The following is a 23,160-nucleotide window of genomic DNA, read 5'->3' on the forward strand; positions in this document are numbered from 1 at the left end:
TCAACCCACACCTCTGCAACGGTTTAAACAAAAACTGATCATCATAGCCTTCATGAAGGCAGGACTTAATGCAGGACTGGTGCATTAGACTGCATTACTTTCAGCCAGGTGCACCTAATAAACTGGTAAATGAGTGCATTTTACAATGGCAAAACATAAAAGAAATAATTGTGTTATGGGAAAATTCTAACTACTGCCAAAAATGTTCAGTCTGGAGTTTTCTGATCCCCAAGGGATCCATGGATGAATCACAAAAAAGAACATATGCATAATTTGGTGGTAAATCACTAAAACAGGAAGGCAAAGACAGATTTTATGTATGGCTGCTGGGGGCAGAAGTAGGACATGGCCCATGGTAGACAGGATCTAGTAACATTAAAAATTTTAATGCCACTCGTAACAATATAATCCAACAGACCACCCACCTGGTGCACACAGGCTTTCTTAAAATGAATGCAAATCAGACAGAACCAAAGGAGTTCAATTAACATTAAGCTTTTATTTAGCAACAATAGAAATTCTGTTTTGATACCCAAAAGAGTGATAACAGAAAAAAAAGCTAAAACTTGTAACAGCTATCCACAACATGAGAAAAGGAATATTCAGTGAAGTGCTCGACTGTGGAGGAGGTAAGGCTTGCATAGTTATAGTGATGCACATGCATTTATTGGGATGGTTAGATTTCAATTAGATCAACAGCAATAGGAATATAGCTAATTATCCTTTAACCATGGCAAGACCTTTACACACACACACACGCACACACACGCACACGCACACACAAATCAGTAAGTGCAGAGCCAGTGTCCCTGCTTAAGTACAGTTAGAAGAAAGTGCTACTGTATCCACAGAGTCAGGTAGGCTTATGTGCAATGCTGTTAGTCTCTATAAACACCTATACAGTACATAGTTCAGGACTTAATGATGTTTTAAACATTTATTTTATTGTGAAAAGTCTTATTGCTGGAGTACGAGCCATGATTCTTGTCAGATGTGGTAACATTTCACTTGCCATCATCATCATCTTTGCAGAGAAACAGCGTGTCGCAGATTTACAATCAATTGCAAACGAGCAGATATTGAACGCATCCAGTTAAACACTCATTATTATCTGCAACATTCATTGTAGTAGACAGTGAAAACAAGGCAAATCTTCCCAAAAGCTCCATTTTAATACTTTGCACTGCATTATAGTATGTATGCACAAGTAGAATAAGAGTTAATTAGGATGCATCTTGCACTCCACCGTGGCTGTTCGTAGCTTCGTGTGTCTCTGCATCGAAGATGATGAGTAAAATGTTTTCATGACCAGCAGGAATTATGACCAGACTACCAACAACAAAACCAAGGTTGCTGTTCAAACACTCCATCTATCTAACATATATATATATATAAATATCTCTAAAATACATTCTAGTTTTTCCAATACATGCCTATACCATACTCAAGTGGTCAAGGACCACGATAAATAAGCAAATGAGAGTTTTTGTGCTTTATTGTTCACACACACATCTATTGAAGAATATATGTCTCTGGGTTCATTCAGTGCTTTACTGCCTTTGACTGCTTAAACACAATGATTGTACAGCAGATAAAGTCCAAAGGTGGTAAAAGTAGATATCCACATTTATGGTATTTGTGTGTATTTCTACTTATTAGTAGATGTCAGGCAGGTGGGTGTAGTTCCTGTCCCAGTAGCCTTTCAAGCAGAGCCAGTCCTGAGCTTTGTTGTGAGGGTTGGGTCCTTGCTGAAACCACCTGCAGAGTTTTAACGAGAGGATTTATTTAGTATGACTGCAGCTCTTAACAGTGGTGACAGAGAGACAAAACAAAACACAAGCAAACAGCATGGCACTAGTCTTCCTGGTTCAAACCAATTATCCAGCATCAAACATCTTCCTGAGTGACAGCGTCTTGACACATGCACTGAAGAACACACACTTGCAGCTGTGCATTTTGTCCTGAAGAGGGCGGTGTATTGCAACTTCACACCAGAGAAAACAACAGCAACAAGCAAAGCTTTGAATCAAACCTTGGGCCAAGTGCAGCATTCCTTCTCAAGTATAATAAAGAGGATGGCATCGTTGGTAACACAAGACAACAGGGAGGCAATTAGTAAAACAAATTAGCCACGGGGCAAAGGCTTTACATCAAATTACTTAGAGACTAACCTTGTTTTCCATTCCTCTGTTGATTTGCTGCGATTTTTCCGGGCCATTCTCTGCTTTTCCTCAAGTCTCTTCTTCTCTGCGCTTGCCAGATCTATAAAGAAGCGCATGGATGTAGAAATCTGTACATCACCAGAGGCTGTATTTAAGCTAGCGTGGTATAATAGGAAGTCAAACCAAGGTCATACAAAGCACCTATATCTCCATTCTCCATGGCGCGGATGTCAGGTCTGAGGCGACTGTCCGTTGGGGGAACGACTCCCTCCATGCTCTTCTCCAGCTCATTTAGGTGCATGGCGAATGTGGAGAATGCATAGAACTGCCAGAGAGACAATGAAATTAGAACAAAATCTAAAAAAATATTATGCCTGAGTTTCTCCGTGTTCTCCCTCCACCCCCTCCTGTCCTCTCGCACCTTGGCGGAGTTCTCAGGTCGAGGCGTTATCTTCCAGAGGAGCTCGCTGCCTGGGATGACTTGGACCGTCTCAGCATCAGGTGGAGGCATCTCCTCTGGCTCCTCATCCACACTGCTCTGGGGCCACAGAGATACACACACTTTCGTTTAACTTGGATCAAATGGAGACGGAACAAAGTCGACTTTGAAAGCAGTCGAACTGGATACCTGTTTGCTGCCTTTTTTTTCTTCTGAATTCTTTTTGTCGGCCTTTTTGTGGGCATCAAAGGAAGCCGAGTCCACTGTGTATAAGCATTCGGTCCATTTGCCGTATATTGCACAGAGCTTCTTCTTGCTGAAACCACAGAAACAAATGTAAGTAAACACAGCTTCAGATACATCGTCAGTAGCTGGGTTTCCATCCAGATGTATCGCAAATTTTGCCGAGAAATTCTGAAAAAAAAAAAAAAAAAAAAAAAAAAGCAAATGAATCTGTGTTTCCATCCACTACCACTGTGCAATCAGGAGTTTTTTCACCAAAACAAAAACAAGCAGTAGGTGGCGCCATTTCTCCTGTTAGAAAACCATTATGCCATTGCAGAAGAAGAAGAAGAAGATGTAACAAGATTACGTAATTAGAGCAGAAGTCGAACCTCAAATGGTTAATTTGGTAGTTTCATGTATTAATGTGAGGGAGGTTACATCAGATCTGTGTGGAACAGCTGCTTCCTCCTCTCACAGAGCAGAAACAGCTGAGCATGTGAGATAAATGTTCACCACCACAAGCACGTGTAAAAACCTTTTTGTGAAATTGAGAAAGTTTTTTTTGAATTTTGCTGTTTCTATCAACCTCTTCTGATGCGATACTTCCAAATGCCCATAAAAATAAAACGTTGATGGAAACACAGCTACTGAGCGTTACAGTTCAGACAACACTGACGAGTAAAACTGATGATACAATGAGCAAATCTTATGTAACATACGAGCACAGATAATTAGCAAATTTCCATTACTTTAAGGCAATATTAAAACATCAGATGAATAATGAAATTGTTGCCAATTAAAGGAAGAAGATACCTTTTATCTAGAATGTATCCCTCCACTTTATGGAGCTCTTTTCCAAAGAGGCCACAGGGCTTGAACATCATGCTGCATCTCTCTCCGGTCCTACCACAGAGTGACAGACTGTTTACCAATTCTCTTTCACTGTTCTCCTTCTGCTCGCTGAGGCTTTCAAACATTAATTATCCTGCTCTTCTATTCTAACGGCAACTGTCCCAGTTCTGCTCCCATGATCAATAAGCTGAATCTCAAAGTGGATCAACACTTGGCTACGGAGAGCAGAAAGAAAGACATTCATGCAAGTCTCTGTGCGCGCAGATGCACCAGACGAGCATGCGTTTGCAGACAGCACAAAGAGAAAGGGATTTCTGTTACTTGTGATTGATTACTTCCACGCTGCCGTACTGCTCAATCCAAAGCTGACCAACAATGATATTGTGGACACAACAGGTGGGGTTTGTCCAGGTGTAGGCTTCATTATATCTGCAGGGACAAAGAAGCAAAAAGGTAAAGACCAAAGTAACAAAAGCTGACGCAAACCTCAAATCTGACTCACAAAGCGGTCTTGTGCTCACTTGGGCAGCTCCAGTGTGATGACTCCCTTGGGCTCAGCTTCTATGCTCTTTCCCCAGAACTTGAGCTTGGGGTAGATGGAGCCATGGAAGATGAAATCGTCCTTGAGGCCCTCAGCTTGAAAGGCACTGACTGGAGGGTGATGGCTTACTTGCTCTGACACCCACCTAAAGCCCAAATCGTCTCTGATGGAGAAAAGGGAACACGTTTGAGGACGCGGGACAGAACTAAAAAATACATCTTCACGAAATGCAAAATGTTTTGCACATTTAATGGAGCGATGTCTTACCTGATGAGCTCGTAGGTCTCACCCAGCAGTGGGTTGAAGGGTTTTCCAGTCCTCTCCCACTGCGATGCTACAGCTGACACAGCAAACGCTGCAACACACTGCAGAGCATTGACTTATGATGACCAACTTACACGGAAGTAACTCACTCTTTCACACTGACAGAAAACAACTATTGAGTCTATGTTTTTGTTGAAGAAAGTAAACAAGTGCATTTGTGGTACCTTCATCCTCTCGACAGAGTCTGTGGTGGCATTGGCCTGGTGGATGAGGTAGGTGTGCTCCATGTATTCTGTTAACCGCTGGAGGAAACTCAGAGGCTCATTGAATATCACAGGCATGGCGATCTTTGACAACTCCTGAAAAAGATGTTGATGAAAGAAACTGAGGACACAGACTGCTGAATAGGCAGACGATTGTGTGCACTTCTACTCTGAACTATCACGTTACCAGGTAACATCTAACTCATATAAATCAGTTTACTGACACGTGTTTAGCACAGTTAAAGACATTTCTTGGGTGCTTGAGGTGTGGATTTATGTCCACTGTACTTCAGGTGTAGTTGGCAGGTTTACAATATAAGATGGCTGCACTCTACAAAACACCTCATGCATACCCCATGTGTGTCTGTATATCTATCTGCCTGCTCATTCTATTGTGTATGTAAGAATCATTAGCTACATTTAATTGGGGGATAAAACATTAATAGACATTATGAAATGTAATTAAATCCAGGCAGAGGTTGAGTGATGACTGAGATCCCTTAGGACTCCAACACACTGATACTAATGACTGTACTCTGACAGCCACTGAAGTTAAGGAGAATGTACGAAAACTCATTTCTCACAATTAGTTTTAGCTTTTAATTCAACAAACCTGCTTAAAAATAATATCTCAGTTCATTAAGTGGTTCGGAGCACAGCAAATAAAGGAGGAGGACTGTCTGTTCTCACCATGCCGATGCATTTTTTCAGGATACTCCAGATGCTGACGTCATTCCTGGAGAACATGGGAGCCGGCAGACACGTTCTGTGGGACAGCAGTGAGAGGAGAGGGAGAAACTCTGTAAACTGCAACTGTCACTTCAGCCTTTAACAAGCTACGACTTTCCTGATACAGGTCTGAAACTCTTGTTTGCGCTTTGCCTCACACTTAGGCACTGCTGCACTAAAAATGCTGTAAATTTCTTGATTTTATGCATTCTAGGTGCATGTTCTGTCATATTTTACATTCATTTTCGATCCCTATTTTTATGTTCCTTCTGCCTTTTTTATGGGCCGGACGTCTTTGTCGGAAAGCACTGAGTTGCATTCTTGTACAAAGAGTTCTACACAAATAAAGTTTATTATTATTATTCTACTAACTACTAGAATTAAAATAATGAAGAGGTTTTCAATCAGTGCCCATATTGTGTGCCATGATATCCATCTACTCTATTGAAGGGAGATCACTGGATGGTTTATTTTGTGTCAGGATTGTGCAATTTATAGCAGGCCGACGCTGTCACCTGAGGGCATGTGATCTCATCTCCTCCACACTCAAAATGATTTACTGTTCTAATATGGCACAGAGCGCAAATCCAATACCTTATCCAAGTATTGGGTAAAGCACACATTAAAACCATTATTTTGTCTAGTGCGTGCTGAGAGATTGTACTATTTAAATGCTGCAGAGCAGACAACATAGCTTGAACCACCATTTGGGAACGAAGTCATCTGACACCTGTAAGCTAACGAGACTGGTCAAGCCTCATGCAATACTCATGAATGGATGTACAACTGCATCTGTGTGTGCTGGTTTTCAAGAGTCCTTAAATTGTTATTTTTGCATATGAAGTTTGGGCACAAAACACTCTCATAAGATTATTACATTTGGACACCCTTTAGATGAATCATGACCAAACTTTCTCAGCCCATTTGACTAAATCTGGTCTGTGCTGTGACTGAGTTATCTTCCAGCCTTGCTAACAACCGTAGAGTGGACTGTTTTACAGGTATGCTGGCTGGAGGCAGATGGTGTCCTTGTTAAAATTGAGTGCCGAGGCAACTATACAAATAAAAGCCATTGCTTCAGCTAAATAAACAGAGAGGTAGGGGGTGGGGGTTTGCTTCGTTTGTGGGATGAGCGATGCAGTGATGCATTGCAGACTATACTTCTGGCCCAGTTTGTGTACCATCAGCCTCGGCCCAAAAATGTATGTTTACATAGAGGATTTCTTTGCTTGGACTATTCCAGAAACTGAAACGAGACAATGGGGATTTTCTAAGGCTCAATATTACTGCGCTTGTACATGTCTGAAGATTCATGGGACTTGTAGTTTTTGGTTGTGTTCAGCAGAGGCTACTGAAACACAAGTCAACCTGGAAGTGAGGCAGGATTTTCCATACACGTGAACGTGCCACATCAATGCTTCTGTTAGCCAACGCTGTCTACGGTTGAGCTGTATCACTCTTCAAATCATTATTATTACATGCATGAAAATACATAGCTACACTACTGTATATGTGCACCCTTAAGCCAAGGACAAATTATTTTGATGTTTTTTGGAGAATTTATTGAATGGTGTCATCATAGAAAGGTAAAGATTGAGGGAAATGTTAGATCTACAGTAGGCAACCAGGGACAAATATATGTCTGAATGACAGGACTAATTCCAAATAAACAGACCACCTCATAAATCTTTAATGTATGACACACACACACACACACACACACACGCGTGCACGCACACACACGCGCACACACACATACACACACACAAAGCTAGCCAGCCAGCCAGCCAGTCCCCTTTCCTCCAACTTCTTCTCTGAGCCAGCACATGCTAAATTATTCATGGGTCACTTGTTGGATTAAGGAAGAGAGGCCAAGCCAGAATCAGCATCCACGGAAAATGAAAAAGACTGTCAAATCTTCACGAAACCACTACCCCGACCGCCGCCACCAAACACCAAGCGCTACGTCGGTTGTTCGCTTGGAGAGTTGGATCTGTCACAAACAAAACAGGCTATTCTCTGCGGATTGGGCGCTCAAACAAAAAACACCTGATGACATAAAAAGGACCGGAGTGGAAAGGTGGTATCCCATTACAGCAGCTCTGCCCTTTACCGGCCTATCCTTTTGCTAATTGAGATCTGCAACCCGCCATCATCAGACATGCATACTAAAAAGTCACATTTACAGTATGTATTGAAGTTCAGCAATTTCCAGTCATATTCTATTGATTCCTGTGACCAGCTGTGGTAAGCATCTTAAACAAAGCACATGCTAAATGAATAGGTTGTCTGGGGAGCACTCGGCATGGCCAACATCCCATTTCCACTCATCTCTTTCCCATCATTTAAGCCAGTAAACAAGCATGACATCATAACTGGAGCGTGTCCCACCTGTGCTTCTTGACTCCATTGTACTGCGCTGGTTGGTTGCCATGGTCACCCTCTCCTGACATTCCGGTAGGCCCCCTGAGCGCGCTGGGATGGCTGAGAAGGGGGGTGTCTCTCCCCTCGTCCTCTTCACAGGAGTGACTGGCCACAGACAGGAAGCCGCTCACAGAGAGCTCCGACTCCGACTCTGTGGGATGATGAGAGGGGGCAGGTGCCAGGTCATGCCAAGTGTGCCGGCTCAACACTCACGCATACGTACAGGCTCGCAAAAGCAGCAGCCTGAACAAGTGCACTGTCTGCAAATAAGCACTTGTGTGCTCGAGTTCCTCTCCAACCTCCCCCTCCCTGCTGCCAGCCAAACCCCACCTGAGGATTGTGTTCCAATGAGAGGCCACACTGAGGCTTCATTTCCTCTGACATTGTTTGCTCTGCACTTGCTGGATGCTACTCCTCCCACTATCCAGCACTGTCAGTGCAGTACAGGTACTGTCACACACACACAAAGGGAGGGAGAATAGTGTGGTTTTTGTATGCTAGTCTGAGTGCTTATTGTGAGTCCTCGTAGTCGTACACGGAATAATGTGCTGAAGAAATTTAAGTTTCAGCTGAACCAAACGGACTGTGTTTAAGGAGCAGCACATACAAAACAGCTTCATAAATATAAGAACAAAAACACGTGACTGGGTTTTACACACTCAGCCCGGCATGTGATTCTCATATGTATGCCGAGCACAGCTGAGAGTCTATGGGCAGAGTGTCTCTGGCTAGTAGATAACTCAGGGCTATCTATGAATAATGCAGTGATTCCAAAGAAACATTGGTCCACAGTGCACAAGCATTTTGTAGAATGAAGTCTACTGTACATAATCACCATGGCGAGGCTTTTGGGGTATACGACGGAGCAAACTTTCCACGATCCATTCCACCAGAGACAATACTGTGCATGGTAAATGTATGGCGCAGTACACACTGTCAAATAATCCCCTTTAACTGCTGATGAATAGTCCTTGAAAAACTGAAGCTGAGAGAGTGTCAGGCTAATCACTATCTCATTTCCCATGAGCGCCACTGGGTGTAAACACACACACAAACACATGCTTACTATTCTGTAAGTAGCGTTTGAACTCCATGCAAATACAATTGTTAAAGTTGCCTTGTGGAGTTTTAGCGTGAACAAAGAAACGTTTACATTCAGTGTTCACTTAAAATGTATTGTCTTCATGCTGGAGGCCTGACAAACTTCTTAAATATCCTCCTTGTAAAACATTTTTAAAGTTTAAAAATTCCACATTGTTTACATCCTTGTTTGCGAGCTCGCCCTCCTCTCAGCAGCAGGAATGTGTGTCGGTATCGCCTGCAGGCTGGTGCATATGCATGATACAAACACAATAGGGACCCACTTGTAAAAGCATTGCTCTATAGGGCTACTAGAGATTAAAAAAACCCACGAGATACCTTTAAAAAAAGCTATAAGAGATGCTTCAGAAAATGCTTTATAATTTATGACCTGGCCAAGACACCGCATGAAGAACAAGATGTACTGTATACTGATCTGAAGTAACCCCAGTAAGATATTAACTTTTGATTATTTCACTAACTGTCCGCCTAGGGGCTGCTGACCTGACACAGCATCATAGAAGTCATCTTCAGTGAGAGTAGTGAGGGTAGATGACCTCCTGCTCTTACACAGGGTCTGCTTGAGTTCGTGGTGCTCGGTTGCTAATGTCTGCAGAGCTTCTGTCAGAGCTTTGTTCTTCTCCACCTCCTGCTCTAACTTCAGACTCCACACCTGCAAATACAGGAGCAGACGATGCACAGACACCAGAGACATGAACACAGTACGCTCATTTCTATTTTGAGCCAACATGCGTACAGTACAGACAGTATTGCTGGCAAATTTGTGATTGACTGATGGTTTGATTGAAGGTATTGATCTGGTTTTGTTGCTGTCACAGTGTGCGCGTCTTTGTGCTTCTGATGGCAGGTCATTGTTCTAACCCTGCCCACAGATCTGGTTTCCTCCAGTTGGAACCAAACACCCCAGTCTCAGAGAGCTCCGTAGACCAGGATTGAGTGTCCCTCCGGAGCAACCTGAGCCAGGCCACAGTGGGACAGAGCAGATCAGTGTTTCCAATTGTCTAACGCTGCCATTTCTGCGTCCTTTACTAACAAAACACAAGACAGGCGACTAAACAAAAAGTCCACACGTGCTACCAAAAAATATACAGAGAAACAACATACTTTTCCTAAAAAATCAAAACCTTAAATAAAATCATTATGAACAAGCATGTTTAAGTATTACAAACAGGCCAAAAAAAATGCACTGATCAAAAAAATGGAGCTTAACTTCCATGATTTAGAGGACCTCTCAGAGTCACCTTGAGGAAGGCAGTGGAGTCTGAGAGACAGAGGAGCTTAAAATCACACCGTAAATCTGAGACTGCAAAGCAGACCAATGTCCTCTATTAAAGATCATCTCTTACACTGCCTGAAGAATGATCAGCTGTGTGCACACACAGAAACACCTGTCATCACATCTGCTGATGTACTCAAGGTGGGCTATAATTCACACCTATAACCAAGTAAGTTTTAGGACATTTTACGTGATTGAGGTCAAAAGTTATTCTGATGGAATTCTACACCAAGATGTTCATGACTATTAATGTGAAATACACTCTTGTGCCTGTCATTTTGATTAAACAGTGCTCGTTTTGACAAGACTTTCATAAGACAATATACTGTACAGCATACAGGTAATGACCCTGAAGTCAGTGAATCCAACTTCACTCAAGGAACATAAACTGCTTCAGATTCTTGTGTGGTGCAGCCACATGATGGATGAGGCGGTGAAAACACTGAGTGACGTATTAACGTATTGGCTGATTTGTTTTTCCTGATCAGCAAACTTCAAGGCTGCCGATGCAGCCATTTTTGGCTAATGAATATTGAATGATTCTAATCCATTAACACTTGATTGGAGCAACCCTAATAGCAGCTAAGGGTTCATTCTGTTCATAAAATGGCAGAAATGGTTGGGGGTGGGCGGGTGGTTTCGTGATTTTGTTTGCGCCCAAGGCTTGACACAGAAAGGTGAGAATGACTTACATGCAACAATATGCAGATGCTAACTCTGCAGAGAGCATTAACACTTCAAGCTGCATTAAGTTTATCTGACCTGAAGCATTTATGACCTTGCCACATACCACTTTCTACAAGTACACACATCTGATGTAACCAAAACACCCACAAACACAGTTTGTTCGCAATCAAATGTTATTCGCGGTCACTTTATATACACCGATATCTTTGTATACTTGAAAAACAGACAAAATATTGAAAACAGTGTCATTCACATACAGTTCAACAGTCTGGCACCGAGAGTCCACGACAAACTTCACACTTTTGCTCTTACTGTCATCACACTTATATATGTTATATTTTCTGATCAGCCCCTTCAGGTCATGTTCTTTGTAGAAACAGAAATGCAGTACCATTGTAGATGTGCAGAATCTGTTCCTTCCAGAAGAAGAAAAAGTCACATTTCTGAGCAAGTTAATTGATCTTGAACATGCTTCCAATTAACAGCAGCAAGAACACACTGTGGCAGCGGCTAAGAAGACCCCATTTGACATATATGTGTCCAGAAGATTGTCCTTGCAAGACTCTTTTTTTGAATGACTGGTGTAAAGTAAATGAGCTCGCTGTGTAGGAGCCTGTGTTAACACTCCCTGTCCCAGGCACTTGGCTTAAGAGCCCATCCAGGGACAGAACACTTTATTGTGTAACTATCCCAGCCAGCTCTTTCGCTCTCACTGCAGCCTCTCGCCTGAGCACAAACAGCCCTATTTTAAGCCCTGCTGAGGCTGTGTGCAGTAGCTGTTGCTGAAACCTGGGAGGAAAGCTTCTCCTTGGCCAACACCCCAAAGGGTAGAGCTTTTACTTTGTTCTAAAATCTGTTTCCTCTGCTGAAGGGGAAGCAAATCTCAGAGGCACAGTTATTATAGCTCTATACAGTACTCTGTGCCTACGCCAAACTGCACATGATTGCGATGGCTGGGGGCTAAGCGACTAAAAAATGATGTCATTTGAGGGTAATGCAAGTACAGGTGCAGAAAAGCCATGCAGTAACCAAATACATAGAAATACTACTTGGCTAAAAGGTCAGAATCCAGATACACAAGGTTGAATATACACCATCTCCTCTCATACAGATCTCGTATGACCCAACAAACAAGGAGGTCAGTGCAGGGACCTAAAAGAACATTCAGCTGAGTCCAGTGAAGTCTCTCCAGGGTGTGAGAGGACAGTTAGTAGGTCAGTTAACCACGTGACTATGGCTGAAGCAACGGCCAAACGCTACTTCCTTTTCACTCCAGTCTTCAAGGGTTTGAAGGACAATCTGCTGTCTTACAGTCTGTTGACAGAAAAATTTAAGAAAAAAAAAGGTACTGTCCTGCCATTCTCCTGCCTTCAGAGCAATACAGACTGACAGATCTGCTTAACTGCATGTCACACTAAGTGGTTTCATGCTGTAAGCCTCCATTTGTTTTCTTGACAGGTGTGGAAGCCCGCTGCCTCAGTTGGGCTTGTACAAATCTGTGTGTGTTACTGCCACAAGCTCCACCAGAGATTCTGCCCAGGACTGTCATTCTGCAGCTCAATCTAACCAACCGGTCGTACTGTGCCCTGCGTGTACTGTATAAATGTGGCACTTACACTGGCACACTATAGTTCTGCAGCAGCTGCTGAAATGGGTCAGACCACATACTCTGCTGAAGGGTAACACTGTAATTGCTGCAAAACTATTACACATCTGCCCGAATGTCAGGGCACAATTACATCAGCATGCGCCTACTGTATTTGTAGAAAACAAATGTGCAAATGGCAGCAAATAGAAGCATCTGGAGTGAGACAATGGGAATGTGGGATTAGAGTTAATACTGCCTAATACAGCCAATCTCAGCAGTGTAGTAGAGAAATGTAATCCAGTTAGTACATGTAGTGGAACCATCTTAGTATGAGACCAGTGCATGTAGCTTGCTTGTTATGACATGTTCATCTCATTATAGCATCTGGTTGCCAGAAATGAATTCAGTGTCTGTTGTCATGTCGCTTTCGATGCTTCTTAGGTGATGAGACTGCAATGAATGTTCTCTGCCTCCCTGTGATAACAATGCCGGGTTATTCCTTGTGACAGGACAGCAGCTGTGGCCAGTTCATACGAAGTTAATGTGATTTGGCAATGCACGTATCACTGAGTAAACATGCTGCATTTGGCATTGTTGTGGAGCATTATATCCAACTAACTTCAAAACAGAGTTTTACTGGATCTGATGAGGAATTAATTCAGTTATTTTTACCTCATTGCACAAAACCACACACATGTAGACAGGAATCATTATCTGCATCTCAAATTAAATATAATCTTAATCCCTGCTTTGCAAAAGGTGTAACAGAAGAGAGCTGCAGTACATAACATACTATAACCATCAGCAGACATAGTCTCAGCATTTCAGTGTGCGATTTTGACAGAGTGCCAATTGAAAATGAATTGGTAATTGACACAAGGTCTTAATTTAAGTGGTACATTGCAGTGAATCACAGCAGAACAACTGATGTGTGAAAATGGTTAAACCCACAATCTTTGTCTGAAAAGCTTGACTTTAAGTATTACCATACCAATAAGTCCTCAATGCAATTTAATCTATCCCTTCCCATGCTCTTACTTTGACAGAATTCATTACAATATAAATTGATCTCATTAAAAAGATGCAATGAGCAGTGTAGCAACCAGTACCACTTCAAACATGCTCAATTTCACACTCTAAATCCAGATAATTAAATCCATGGGAATGACCTCCGCATATTGATGAACAGCTTTCGCCTATGCCAACGCTTCAGACCAGCCCTCACATCTACAACACACTAAAACCATCACACTGAATCTCATCTCTGCCAAACTTCAAACACCTCACGATAAGTCATCAGGGAACAGCACACTGCAAACAGAGCCAGGCTATTTAGCTAATTATAAAAAAAAAACAAAAAAACAATGAGATAAAGACGAAACAAGAACAAGTGTTTGGCTTGTACCTGAGCGGACACTGGACGAGAGTGCCTCCACTGTCTCTTCTTCTTCCTGTGCTCAGATGCTCTGGCATGTGGAAGTGTGCCTGCGAGCGTGTATTATCACTGTGTGAGGGTGAATGCATGTATCTCCAGCTGAGCCTGTGAATATGCACGCGCTTCAGTTCCCTCGCTCAATGCACAGCCTTTCCCTAGAGCGGGAGAGTGTGGGTCCAAGTCCAAGGGTGTCTGTGTGTGTGTGTGTGTGTGTGTGTGTGTCTACACTGATCTGCAAGCTGAGTGCAGACCTAAGCATAAAAGCGGATCTTGCCTGTGTCCTTCCTACAGACGTGCCAGTGATTACCACACGGTTCCACTGCTCCCCCAAGGGCACGACATAGCCACTGGGACAGGTGGACAGGGAAACACACACACACACACACACACACACGCACACACACACACACACACACACCTCAAACCTGATTGGAAAAAGGAAGCTAACGTAAAGGGGAGGGGCTTGAGGATTTCACAATCATTCAATATGATTTATTCAGCCAATGGGAGCACAGCACATGGGTGAGGGTATAGGAGTCAATGAGATGAAGACTCATACATGCTCAGTGGGCAGCAGCTAACTAGCTTCCAAAACTATTACATCAAGTACAATTTGTTATGCATCACAAGGCTAAGACGGTTTCACAACCATAGCAAAGATTACAGTAATACAGTCTATTCACCAGACAGACCATTGTAACGTTTTTATAATTCTGGCTGCATTTAATTATGTGTGAGGAATGGTATGATGTGGATAATGTAGCCCAAATCCAAAAGTCAGCGGTGTTTTATGGTGCTTGTTGGTTCACATGCTCATAAGGGCTTGATTAAGACGGTGAAGATGCTTCCCTACCTCCTCTTGTTTTGACAGCAGTTCAAGGCACAGATGGAGAGCAGCACAGGTTTCACTGGACAGCTCACTGGTCTCTTTGGCTTTCAGTAACAGAGGGGCAGCCAATGCTTCCGGAAGGAAAAAAACAAAACAAAACAGGAATTTGGCTTCAACTAACAGCTATTTTTAATTATAATTAATCTATTGACGATTGTCATGACTCATAAATTAATCTTTTAGTCAATAAAATGTCAGAAAAAGATAATGAAAGGCTTCCCATCCCAAAGTGTCCCAGAGGTTTTCAAATTGTCTGACCACCAATCCACACCTTAAAGATTTGCAATGTAGCTCATCAGATTATTTCAATTAAATACTTTTTAGAGGTCAGGAGATGTACTCTAGGGTACTTAACAATAAGAAGCAATGATTTAACAAAAATCTGAAAATTTCTATGCAGCTGAGATGTTTTTTGCCTTCTTCTGTTCTTTATTTTTAATTCCATTCGACCCTTCAGATTTATCTTGAGGGGAAACACAGAGCTGGGATTATGTATGTCCATCAAAGCTGCTTGCAATTAATTTTCTATCCATTGATTGAAAAGGACACGGGATTAACTACAAGCATATGTGACCAGTTCCAGGACTCTTACCACAGTTCTCCTCATTCTTCACCATTGACAGAAATATTGACACTTCACTGTCCAGTTTCTGCTGTAAAGCGCTGGCTGCCTGCAAGAGCATAGGACAAGAGAGACACTTTAACGTTGGACTCGTCCTCCCTCAATAGCACTTTGTCTCTACTATCAGCTATTAATACACACTATTAAAAGGGTCTGAACTTAATTTCACCTGAAGGGCTTGTGGCAGATTCCTCACTGCTGCGCCACTGTCAGCGTCTGCATCGTCAATAACCTTTTCTTGGGTGCAGTGGCGAGTGCTATAAGACGAATGTGCCTCGAAAGCATCCAACCATTTCTACGTGGACAAATATCAGTAAGATTTACAACGTTGTAAAGCCTTGCAGGTACACTTAGACAAATCAGTCAGGAGGTGGGGGTATAGCAACAGCATAGAAGGTGAATCTCATCTCACTTTTCTTGTTGCCACTGAATGTGTCTTTGAGGGGACCTTAAAATAATGTACAGTGTCATCAAAGCACCTGAGCATGAAGAAGCAATGATCCCATGGTTTGACCTACAATGACAAAAGTGAAATTACATAATCACGCTTGCCGCACTAGATGTCGAACAGCATCGTGTACAAGTACAATGTGACCCAAACTGGAACATTTAGAGTGAGCATCCTTGCGTAATCATGAAGGTTGATCACAATGAGCATATAAACTCTGCCACCTACCATGCAGTAGGCTTGTGTTAGAGACTTCGAGCCTTGTTTTCGGACACCAGCCAGTGCATCAGCCCTAGAAAGACAAACAGATGAGAGAGCACACAGACAAACGCATTCTGACATGGCATCAGACTCTAGACACACTGTGTTAAAAAACAAAACAAAACAAAAAACCTCACAGCAGTCATCTACCTACAGTAAAGATGTAGTCACTGTTCAAAGTTCCAGTCTTCACTGCAGGCTTGGTAACTACTGATGCCTCCATCTCTAATGAGGAATTATTTGGAAACGCTTTCATGTCAGCCACTGCAGGTAACAAAGCATTGTCTGGCTTTTTACACAGTGAACCAAGGATGATGAGTAGCAAGAGAGAAACATCAACCATGGCAACGGCATATATACAGAATCTAAAGATATACTACACACGCACATCCTACACTTTTCCTAGCTGAAGAAAACTGCATACATATAAAGTTATCTCACTGTCTGTGGTACCAGGAGAGAGTTCCATCTTCAAGCACCACCCAGTGGGACCGCCAACCAAGAAAGCGTGAACTCTGCCAGTGACACATGAAGTCAAGGACAGACACACGATGCAGCAAAAGTAAATCATGTAAATGTATAAATATATCATATGTGGATGGAGAGAAAAAAATACTATTACAGTCTAATGGGACTTGTTCATACTGTATGCTGAGTGACAGGGAAAAAGTCAAGTCTATATCATCAAACGTGAAGGAGTCAAACACATTGCCCGACATATTAAGTGTGGAAACGAATACACTTCAACATCTGGGTACCTTCCACAGAGGGCCTTCAATCTTCTGCACCCCACTGCTCACATCCTGAGTGGGGAAAAACAATAATTCTCTGACTTGTGTACAGACACAACCTGATCGACAGCTTTCAAGAGTTTTTGGTGTGATGAGAAACTGAGCTTAGTTTGGTATTACAGTAAAAACCTGCACAGTTTCTGAGGTTAATAATAAATATTTCTAATTTACTTAACAGCTTAGTGTTTAGCCTTTTTTTATTTCCAGCATGACTGTGCAACACTGCACTGAAGCTGTGCCAGGCTCATCAGACTGCTGACTTGCAAGATTTTACTCCACAGCCACCAGACCTAAAGTGAAGATGTACAGAAATGTGTGAAAAGGGAGCGTGCAGAAAGTACTGGGCACCCGGATCTAGGCCCAGTGCAGGACAGCAGAGTCCACTTTTTCCTAAAAAGAAGAAAATTCAAACAACTAATCTGTGATTAAGGTGGTAGAATTAAGTAAAATAAGGTATGTGACAGAAATTGTAATATCCTCTAGGAAACGTGAGACCAGAGGATCACTAAAATAATCAGAAATCATCCTCTGTGGAGCACGACTCAAGTACCAAATTTAACATGTGGTTAATGACTAGAGTAATTAAAAACTGCTCATCTGCTCTTACCTTGTTTTGATACGCTGCTAGAATCAGTCTGAGTTCATCACTGCGGGCCAGATCTAATGCTGTCTGCTCTGCAACACAATTATCATACAAAACTAGCTGAACATACTGCAGTATTTACAAAAATGTGTATTCTTTGAACACAATTTAAAACAACCACTGCAAAATATTGCTGCACTAATAATGCAGTCAGAATAGTAAGAGGTGATGCTTAAAGTTAAGTGATATACCATTTCTGTTCTTAATACTGGGACTGGCTCCAGACTTGAGCAGCTTTATAACGCACTGCTTCTGCCCTCTGTAGGCTGCACAGTGCAAGGGCGTGTTCCCCACCGGATCCCTGCAGTGAATATCTGGAGCTTCTTTTCCACTGAGCTGAAGATTAGAAGACAGGGGGACAGAGAACAGAGACAGAGAACTTAAAAAAAGAAGAAGACACCGACAGTCACCTTTTTTACACATCGAGCCACCTGAAGACAGTAACAGCACACAGAAACACTTTTCAAAGATCTGCTCTGGTCTGCTAAAACAGGGTCAGGTCACCAAGACGCTAAGACATGTTATCTTGTTTGTGGCTGTCTGACTGTAATCCTGCAGTTTGTTCATTTTCACTATCTCTGAGACGGTGGAACCCACGAAAAGCACAGATGCTGTCAAAGTGTAATATAGTCTGCTAAAGCTCTTAGAAAGGACAGAGGCTGACCATCTTGGACAGAGTGGAGAGGTCTCCCTCTCTGGCTGCTTCCAGAAGCTTCTCCTCCTGCCGCCTTGTCTCTCTTCTCTCTGCAGCTGCACAAACCAAACACTATTTGAGAACAAGGGCAACTGATCTACAGTAATGAGAAAAAGAAAAAAAAAAATGCTCCCATCATTTCATACCCTCCAGCATTGTAATAATTTCATCATCTTCTGTGACATCTTTAGGGATTTGAGCTGTTCCATTGATTATGTTGGAGCAGGCATCATACCGCAGCAGCAACAGAACAATCTCCTTAAGGTTCAAAAGCAAAGAAAAAAATCTGACCATCGCTTGTCATCACTCAAAAGCTCCAAGGGGGGGAAGAGAAAAGTCTGTGATTCCATCTGAAATTAGGTTTACTGAGAAAAAGGTAAATCAAAAGTTTCCGAGCAGACTGGGGATTGTGCTTTTTTCCATGTCTTACCTTTCTCCCAGTGTAGGCTGCTTTGTGTAGAGGTGTGTCACCCATGTTGTTCTGCAAATTTGCATCAGCACCTGCCTGCAAACGTGTTCCATTAGCTAAATTTCACATATGTGCAAATATGCCCTGGACATTACATGCAGAGCAGCATCAGCTCTCACCTTCAGTAACTGCTCCGCAACATCCCTGTGTCCAAAATAAGAGGCCAGATGGAGGGGTGTCCATCCTGGACTGACTTTAGACCTGGCTACAGAGACAGACAGCGACATGAACACCACTCTCCTGTTGCTAGCTACCTGAAGTGCTAGCCGTGTATTAGCATCTACTTCACTTACACCTGCAGTTGATGTTGAGAGAGCTGCTTTGGTCCATCCTCGACTGAAGGAGCCTCTGAACATGAGAACAGCTGCCCGCTTGAGAATACAGGAGAAGCTGGTCCTCAAGTGTGTCTTCCTCCATCACTTCACTTCCTTTGATAACTTTAAATCCCGGTCCAAGATATTAGTGGCACAATGCTAAGTGTTAGACAGACGTAAATACAACCATTAAAAGCGCACGAGGAAAGTAAGTCTTTAGAGACTAATTTAAATATTTCGTAACCTTAAGTCGTCTACATGGTATGTCACACAGTTTATTTAGCTAACCTGTTTACTTCCTTTTAGCTCGAGTGTGGAGTTGAAGCTGCTTTTAAAGCGTAAAAACACAACGTCCAGAGGACATGGGGCTAATTTACTTGAAACCAAGCTGGCTAACTAGGTTAGCTTGTTGGCTACTGTTAGCTAGAATGAGATAACAGCTTCAGACTTACAGATAATAACTTTAAATCTCTTTATTCACCCAACTTTCGCAGACTTTGGTCTAGATAAGGTAGAGCTGAGAGACCAAACACACTTCGCAGCAGTAATTTGAGCATGCAAATCAGCTGACAGCCGTCGGTGTTCGTCATGTGACCACGCAGCAGATGAACAGGTGTGTGCACGGACGTCGCCAGCTGTGTGATCCCCGACCACCCCTCAAATGATCCTGCCTCTCCCAACACTCAAAGAAACTCTCAAGTACTTCCAAGCTCCAAGCTACTTCCGGATTTATTTATTTATGTTTTTTTTTAACCCTCTTCAACTGCCGACTTCCACTGCCCCAGCCAAATCCCAGTTATTTTTAACCTAAATTTTCACATCTTTTTGTTTATTTCGTTTTTCAACAATGATTTGATGATGAGTACGATTGAGCTTGACAGGACTTCAGTAGGATCTGTGATAAAAGACTTTTAAAAGCTTAATATTTTCAATTTTGTAACCTTGATTTTTATTATACTGACAAAACAAACTGTAGGACCAATTATTTTTCTTCTTGCTCGTACTTGGCTACAAAAGCTATAATGTTTAGTGTATATATTTGTACTGTATATGCAGTTTAAATGTACATACTCATAAAACACAGAATATATGCAAAAAACACTTTCTTAAATGAAACTTAAATATCACAAGTTGACCTACTGTTATGCTAATTGAGCAGGTTCACTTTTGTTCCAATAACACCAAAAACTCTACACACCCACTCAGTTACTACAGCTCATTACACCAGATAGCTTTGTTGTATTTTGTTCCCTCATCTGTGCCCCAGTATAACCACATCAGAGACAATATCCTCTCATGTAACATGTCATATATATAGCATACAATACTTTGTTGGTCTTGAGTTTATGTTGTTAATTGCTCAGCAGAGCAATTCTTCTTTGGTACACTAGATGGAAGTATTTGCTGCACCAGGTGATGTCCACTCAGGTCGGAGAAATGTTTATTTTCCAAGCTTCTGTCAGAGAGACAGCAACAAAGTTTGAGCAAGACACAGAAACCTGCACATCAATGTCACATTTTGGCCTACCCTTAATTTACCTTACTTCTGTTTTAAAGGTCATTCATCCTCGACATTTTGGGCTGCACCGTTCTATGTAGAAAACTGTATATTCAGACATTTTTAGGTATTGAAGGTCAGTTCTCTGTGAGTAGCTTTGAAGGCCCTTCAAGCAATTAGGTCCCCTGAGGAATGTGCATATCTGGCAGAGAGAGCAATGGGAGGATATTGCTGTAATGAATGTGTCACGGAGTGCTTCACCTGTGAGGAGAGAGATGTCTTTTGGAGTGGACGTGTTGACCAGGACCCTCGATCACAGGCAGAGCTCGTACACAGTAGAGCTGCATTGGGTAGACAAAACAAGATAAACTCCCAGTGGAATAAGACCTGAATGCGGAAGCACAATGCATGAGTTTGAAAAGCAGCAGCAGCATTTGTTAGCCGTAAAATAAAGGTAAATCGCTGCTGTGTTATTTGAGTTTTCAAAGCAACACGAGACACACCACAACAACGGCTAACTCCACTGTGCCATTATTGTGGATGCGTCTGTCACAATGACTGCAGAATTCACAGTCACAGGGTACAAGTCTCGGAAATTATGACAATTACACCAAACAAAGACAAGCTTCTCTAATAAAAATGTAGATTTGACGGTTTTGCTGTAAGCAATCACTGATGAAAACAAGCAATGTGCGTCGTGTGTTTGTTGGCTCAAGCATCATTATCCTCTTACAATGTTATGACTGTTAAGCCAAAATGATGTTGCAGACTATTAGTGAGAGAATGTGCTCGATGCTGCTCCTCTCACCTGTTTACACAGACAAGTCCATGTGGACCACCCCATGCTGGGAGGAAGAACAAGCCATTTCACAGCTTCCTTTTAACTTTCAGCCAGCGTACATGTCTGCTTGTTGAGAGTAATTATTTTCATGCTCTACGTACAGATTGAAGGCTGATGAAAGTAAGGAGTGACCACTTCCATCAAATGAGAAATGCATGATGGGTTAAAGGTGGCTCTTTCAAGTCATTATAGTTGAGCTGACCATAATTTGCCTCACACTCCAGGGATGTTTGTATTGATCTTATTGCAATTACAATACTGCTCCTTACACTGGTCCAACACCTAAATAAAACCCCCTCAGTGGCAGGATTGAATGCAGGTTTTCTCTTTGTCCTTCAAAAACGATCGTTTCTCAATTTTATTTGTTAACATATATTAGTCAGTCATTATCATCAGTGACATATTTAATTACAGTGGTTCGGAAGTTATGGAAACACAGACATTAATCAAAGCATATTCATCAAATCAGGTCTGGCGAGGGAAAGAAGCGCACTGGGCTAGTTCCTGCTAATTAGCATGGCAATTATTGTAAGCTGTCACAGTTCTTAAGCAATGGGGTGGACTGTGTGTGCTCCAGAGCGTAATCCCTCACAAATTACAAGATAATGGAGGCAAAGAGAGGCCACCGCTTCAAAAGGAACCAGGAGATAGAATCCCCAGCAGGGACATTTTAGGGACAGGCAGGGAGAGAGACAGTGAGTGAGGGAAAGGTAGGGGAAAGAAGTACAGCATGTATTCCCTTCACATACAGTAGAGCAGTCTGAGTAGAAAAGGCTTATTTGACTGCTTGGTAAAGTGACTGCCTACTGATGAAACAGGTAGCACATTTCTTATGTACTCCACATGTAAAAAATATTTTGATGACAACAGCTGACAGTAAATTACTTTTGATTCTATATTTCTCTTGACGTACAGCATGAGCTCAGTGGAGGTTTCAGCTAACAACCGCAGATCAATTGTCCTTCTTTCTCCTCGAGTCCAACATGCGGCATGCTCACCTGTGGGCCACACAGACTATTAAAAGCTTATTCCAACTAGGATTCACCAGAGATAATGCTTTTTTAGAGTCAGCTTTTGCAAGCTGAATTCTTGCCAAGAATCGAGAAAAGCTAACTGTCAAAAAGGTAGGCAGCACTGTGCAGGGAAACATTTCTAATATAAATGACCACAACACATCGGATGTGCCAACACTGCCTCCTAGAAATTCTGTTTATATACGACTCATTTGCATACAGAATTACGTTGGGCTGACAAACATAATCGCTGCCATTATGTTCAGTGACACTGTTTCTTTGATTGAATGAAACACTGCATTTATGTACTGCACCAGAGTCGCAGGGAGGCGTTTGGGGAGGATGACAAGTGTATGAAGTGCATGAGTGTGACACTGGACTCAATGCAGAATCCAGGTTTCGCAGCCACAATGTCTGTGGGTCTGTAGGTTTAGGCAACAAATGCACTTGTCATGTATTTGCTGTTGCTAATTACATGTATTTAAATGTAAATTGTAGATACAAACCATTCAGCATGACCACAGTCTTCAGAGAAAAATCACCTCATATGTTTTCCTGCTCTCTTAAAGCAACCCTGACAAAAACAGTTAGCACTTAGCTAGTAGGTCTTACCCCAGAAAAAGTGATTTAAGGATGAATGGTGCCTGTTCGTGGCATTGCTTTCCTTGACCAGGGACAAGCCATGTTTGCT

The 23,160-nt window shown here is 42.3% G+C and overlaps 1 protein-coding gene across 1 annotated transcript; it reads right to left on the reverse strand.

Annotated features, from left to right (window-relative positions):
- Positions 1–479: 479 nt before the first annotated feature.
- On the reverse strand, positions 480–19,220 carry LOC143329259 (oxysterol-binding protein-related protein 1-like). The gene is made up of 26 exons (XM_076745070.1): positions 19,097–19,220; positions 18,923–19,008; positions 18,765–18,839; positions 18,481–18,592; positions 18,305–18,390; positions 17,832–17,976; positions 17,605–17,672; positions 16,965–17,009; positions 16,648–16,721; positions 16,174–16,237; positions 15,667–15,792; positions 15,468–15,546; positions 10,242–10,261; positions 9,484–9,652; positions 7,867–8,050; positions 5,437–5,512; positions 4,708–4,842; positions 4,487–4,584; positions 4,200–4,382; positions 4,000–4,107; positions 3,640–3,729; positions 2,791–2,917; positions 2,584–2,700; positions 2,364–2,487; positions 2,172–2,262; positions 480–1,758 (listed from the first exon to the last, which is right to left on the reverse strand). The coding sequence occupies exons 1-26, from the start codon at positions 19,218–19,220 to the stop codon at positions 1,656–1,658; spliced, it is 2,709 nt and encodes a 902-aa protein (XP_076601185.1). The 3' UTR covers positions 480–1,655.
- Positions 19,221–23,160: the final 3,940 nt, after the last annotated feature.

Source organism: Chaetodon auriga, chromosome 12 (assembly GCF_051107435.1).
Source record: "Chaetodon auriga isolate fChaAug3 chromosome 12, fChaAug3.hap1, whole genome shotgun sequence".
NCBI classification, from domain to species: Eukaryota; Metazoa; Chordata; class Actinopteri; order Chaetodontiformes; family Chaetodontidae; genus Chaetodon; species Chaetodon auriga.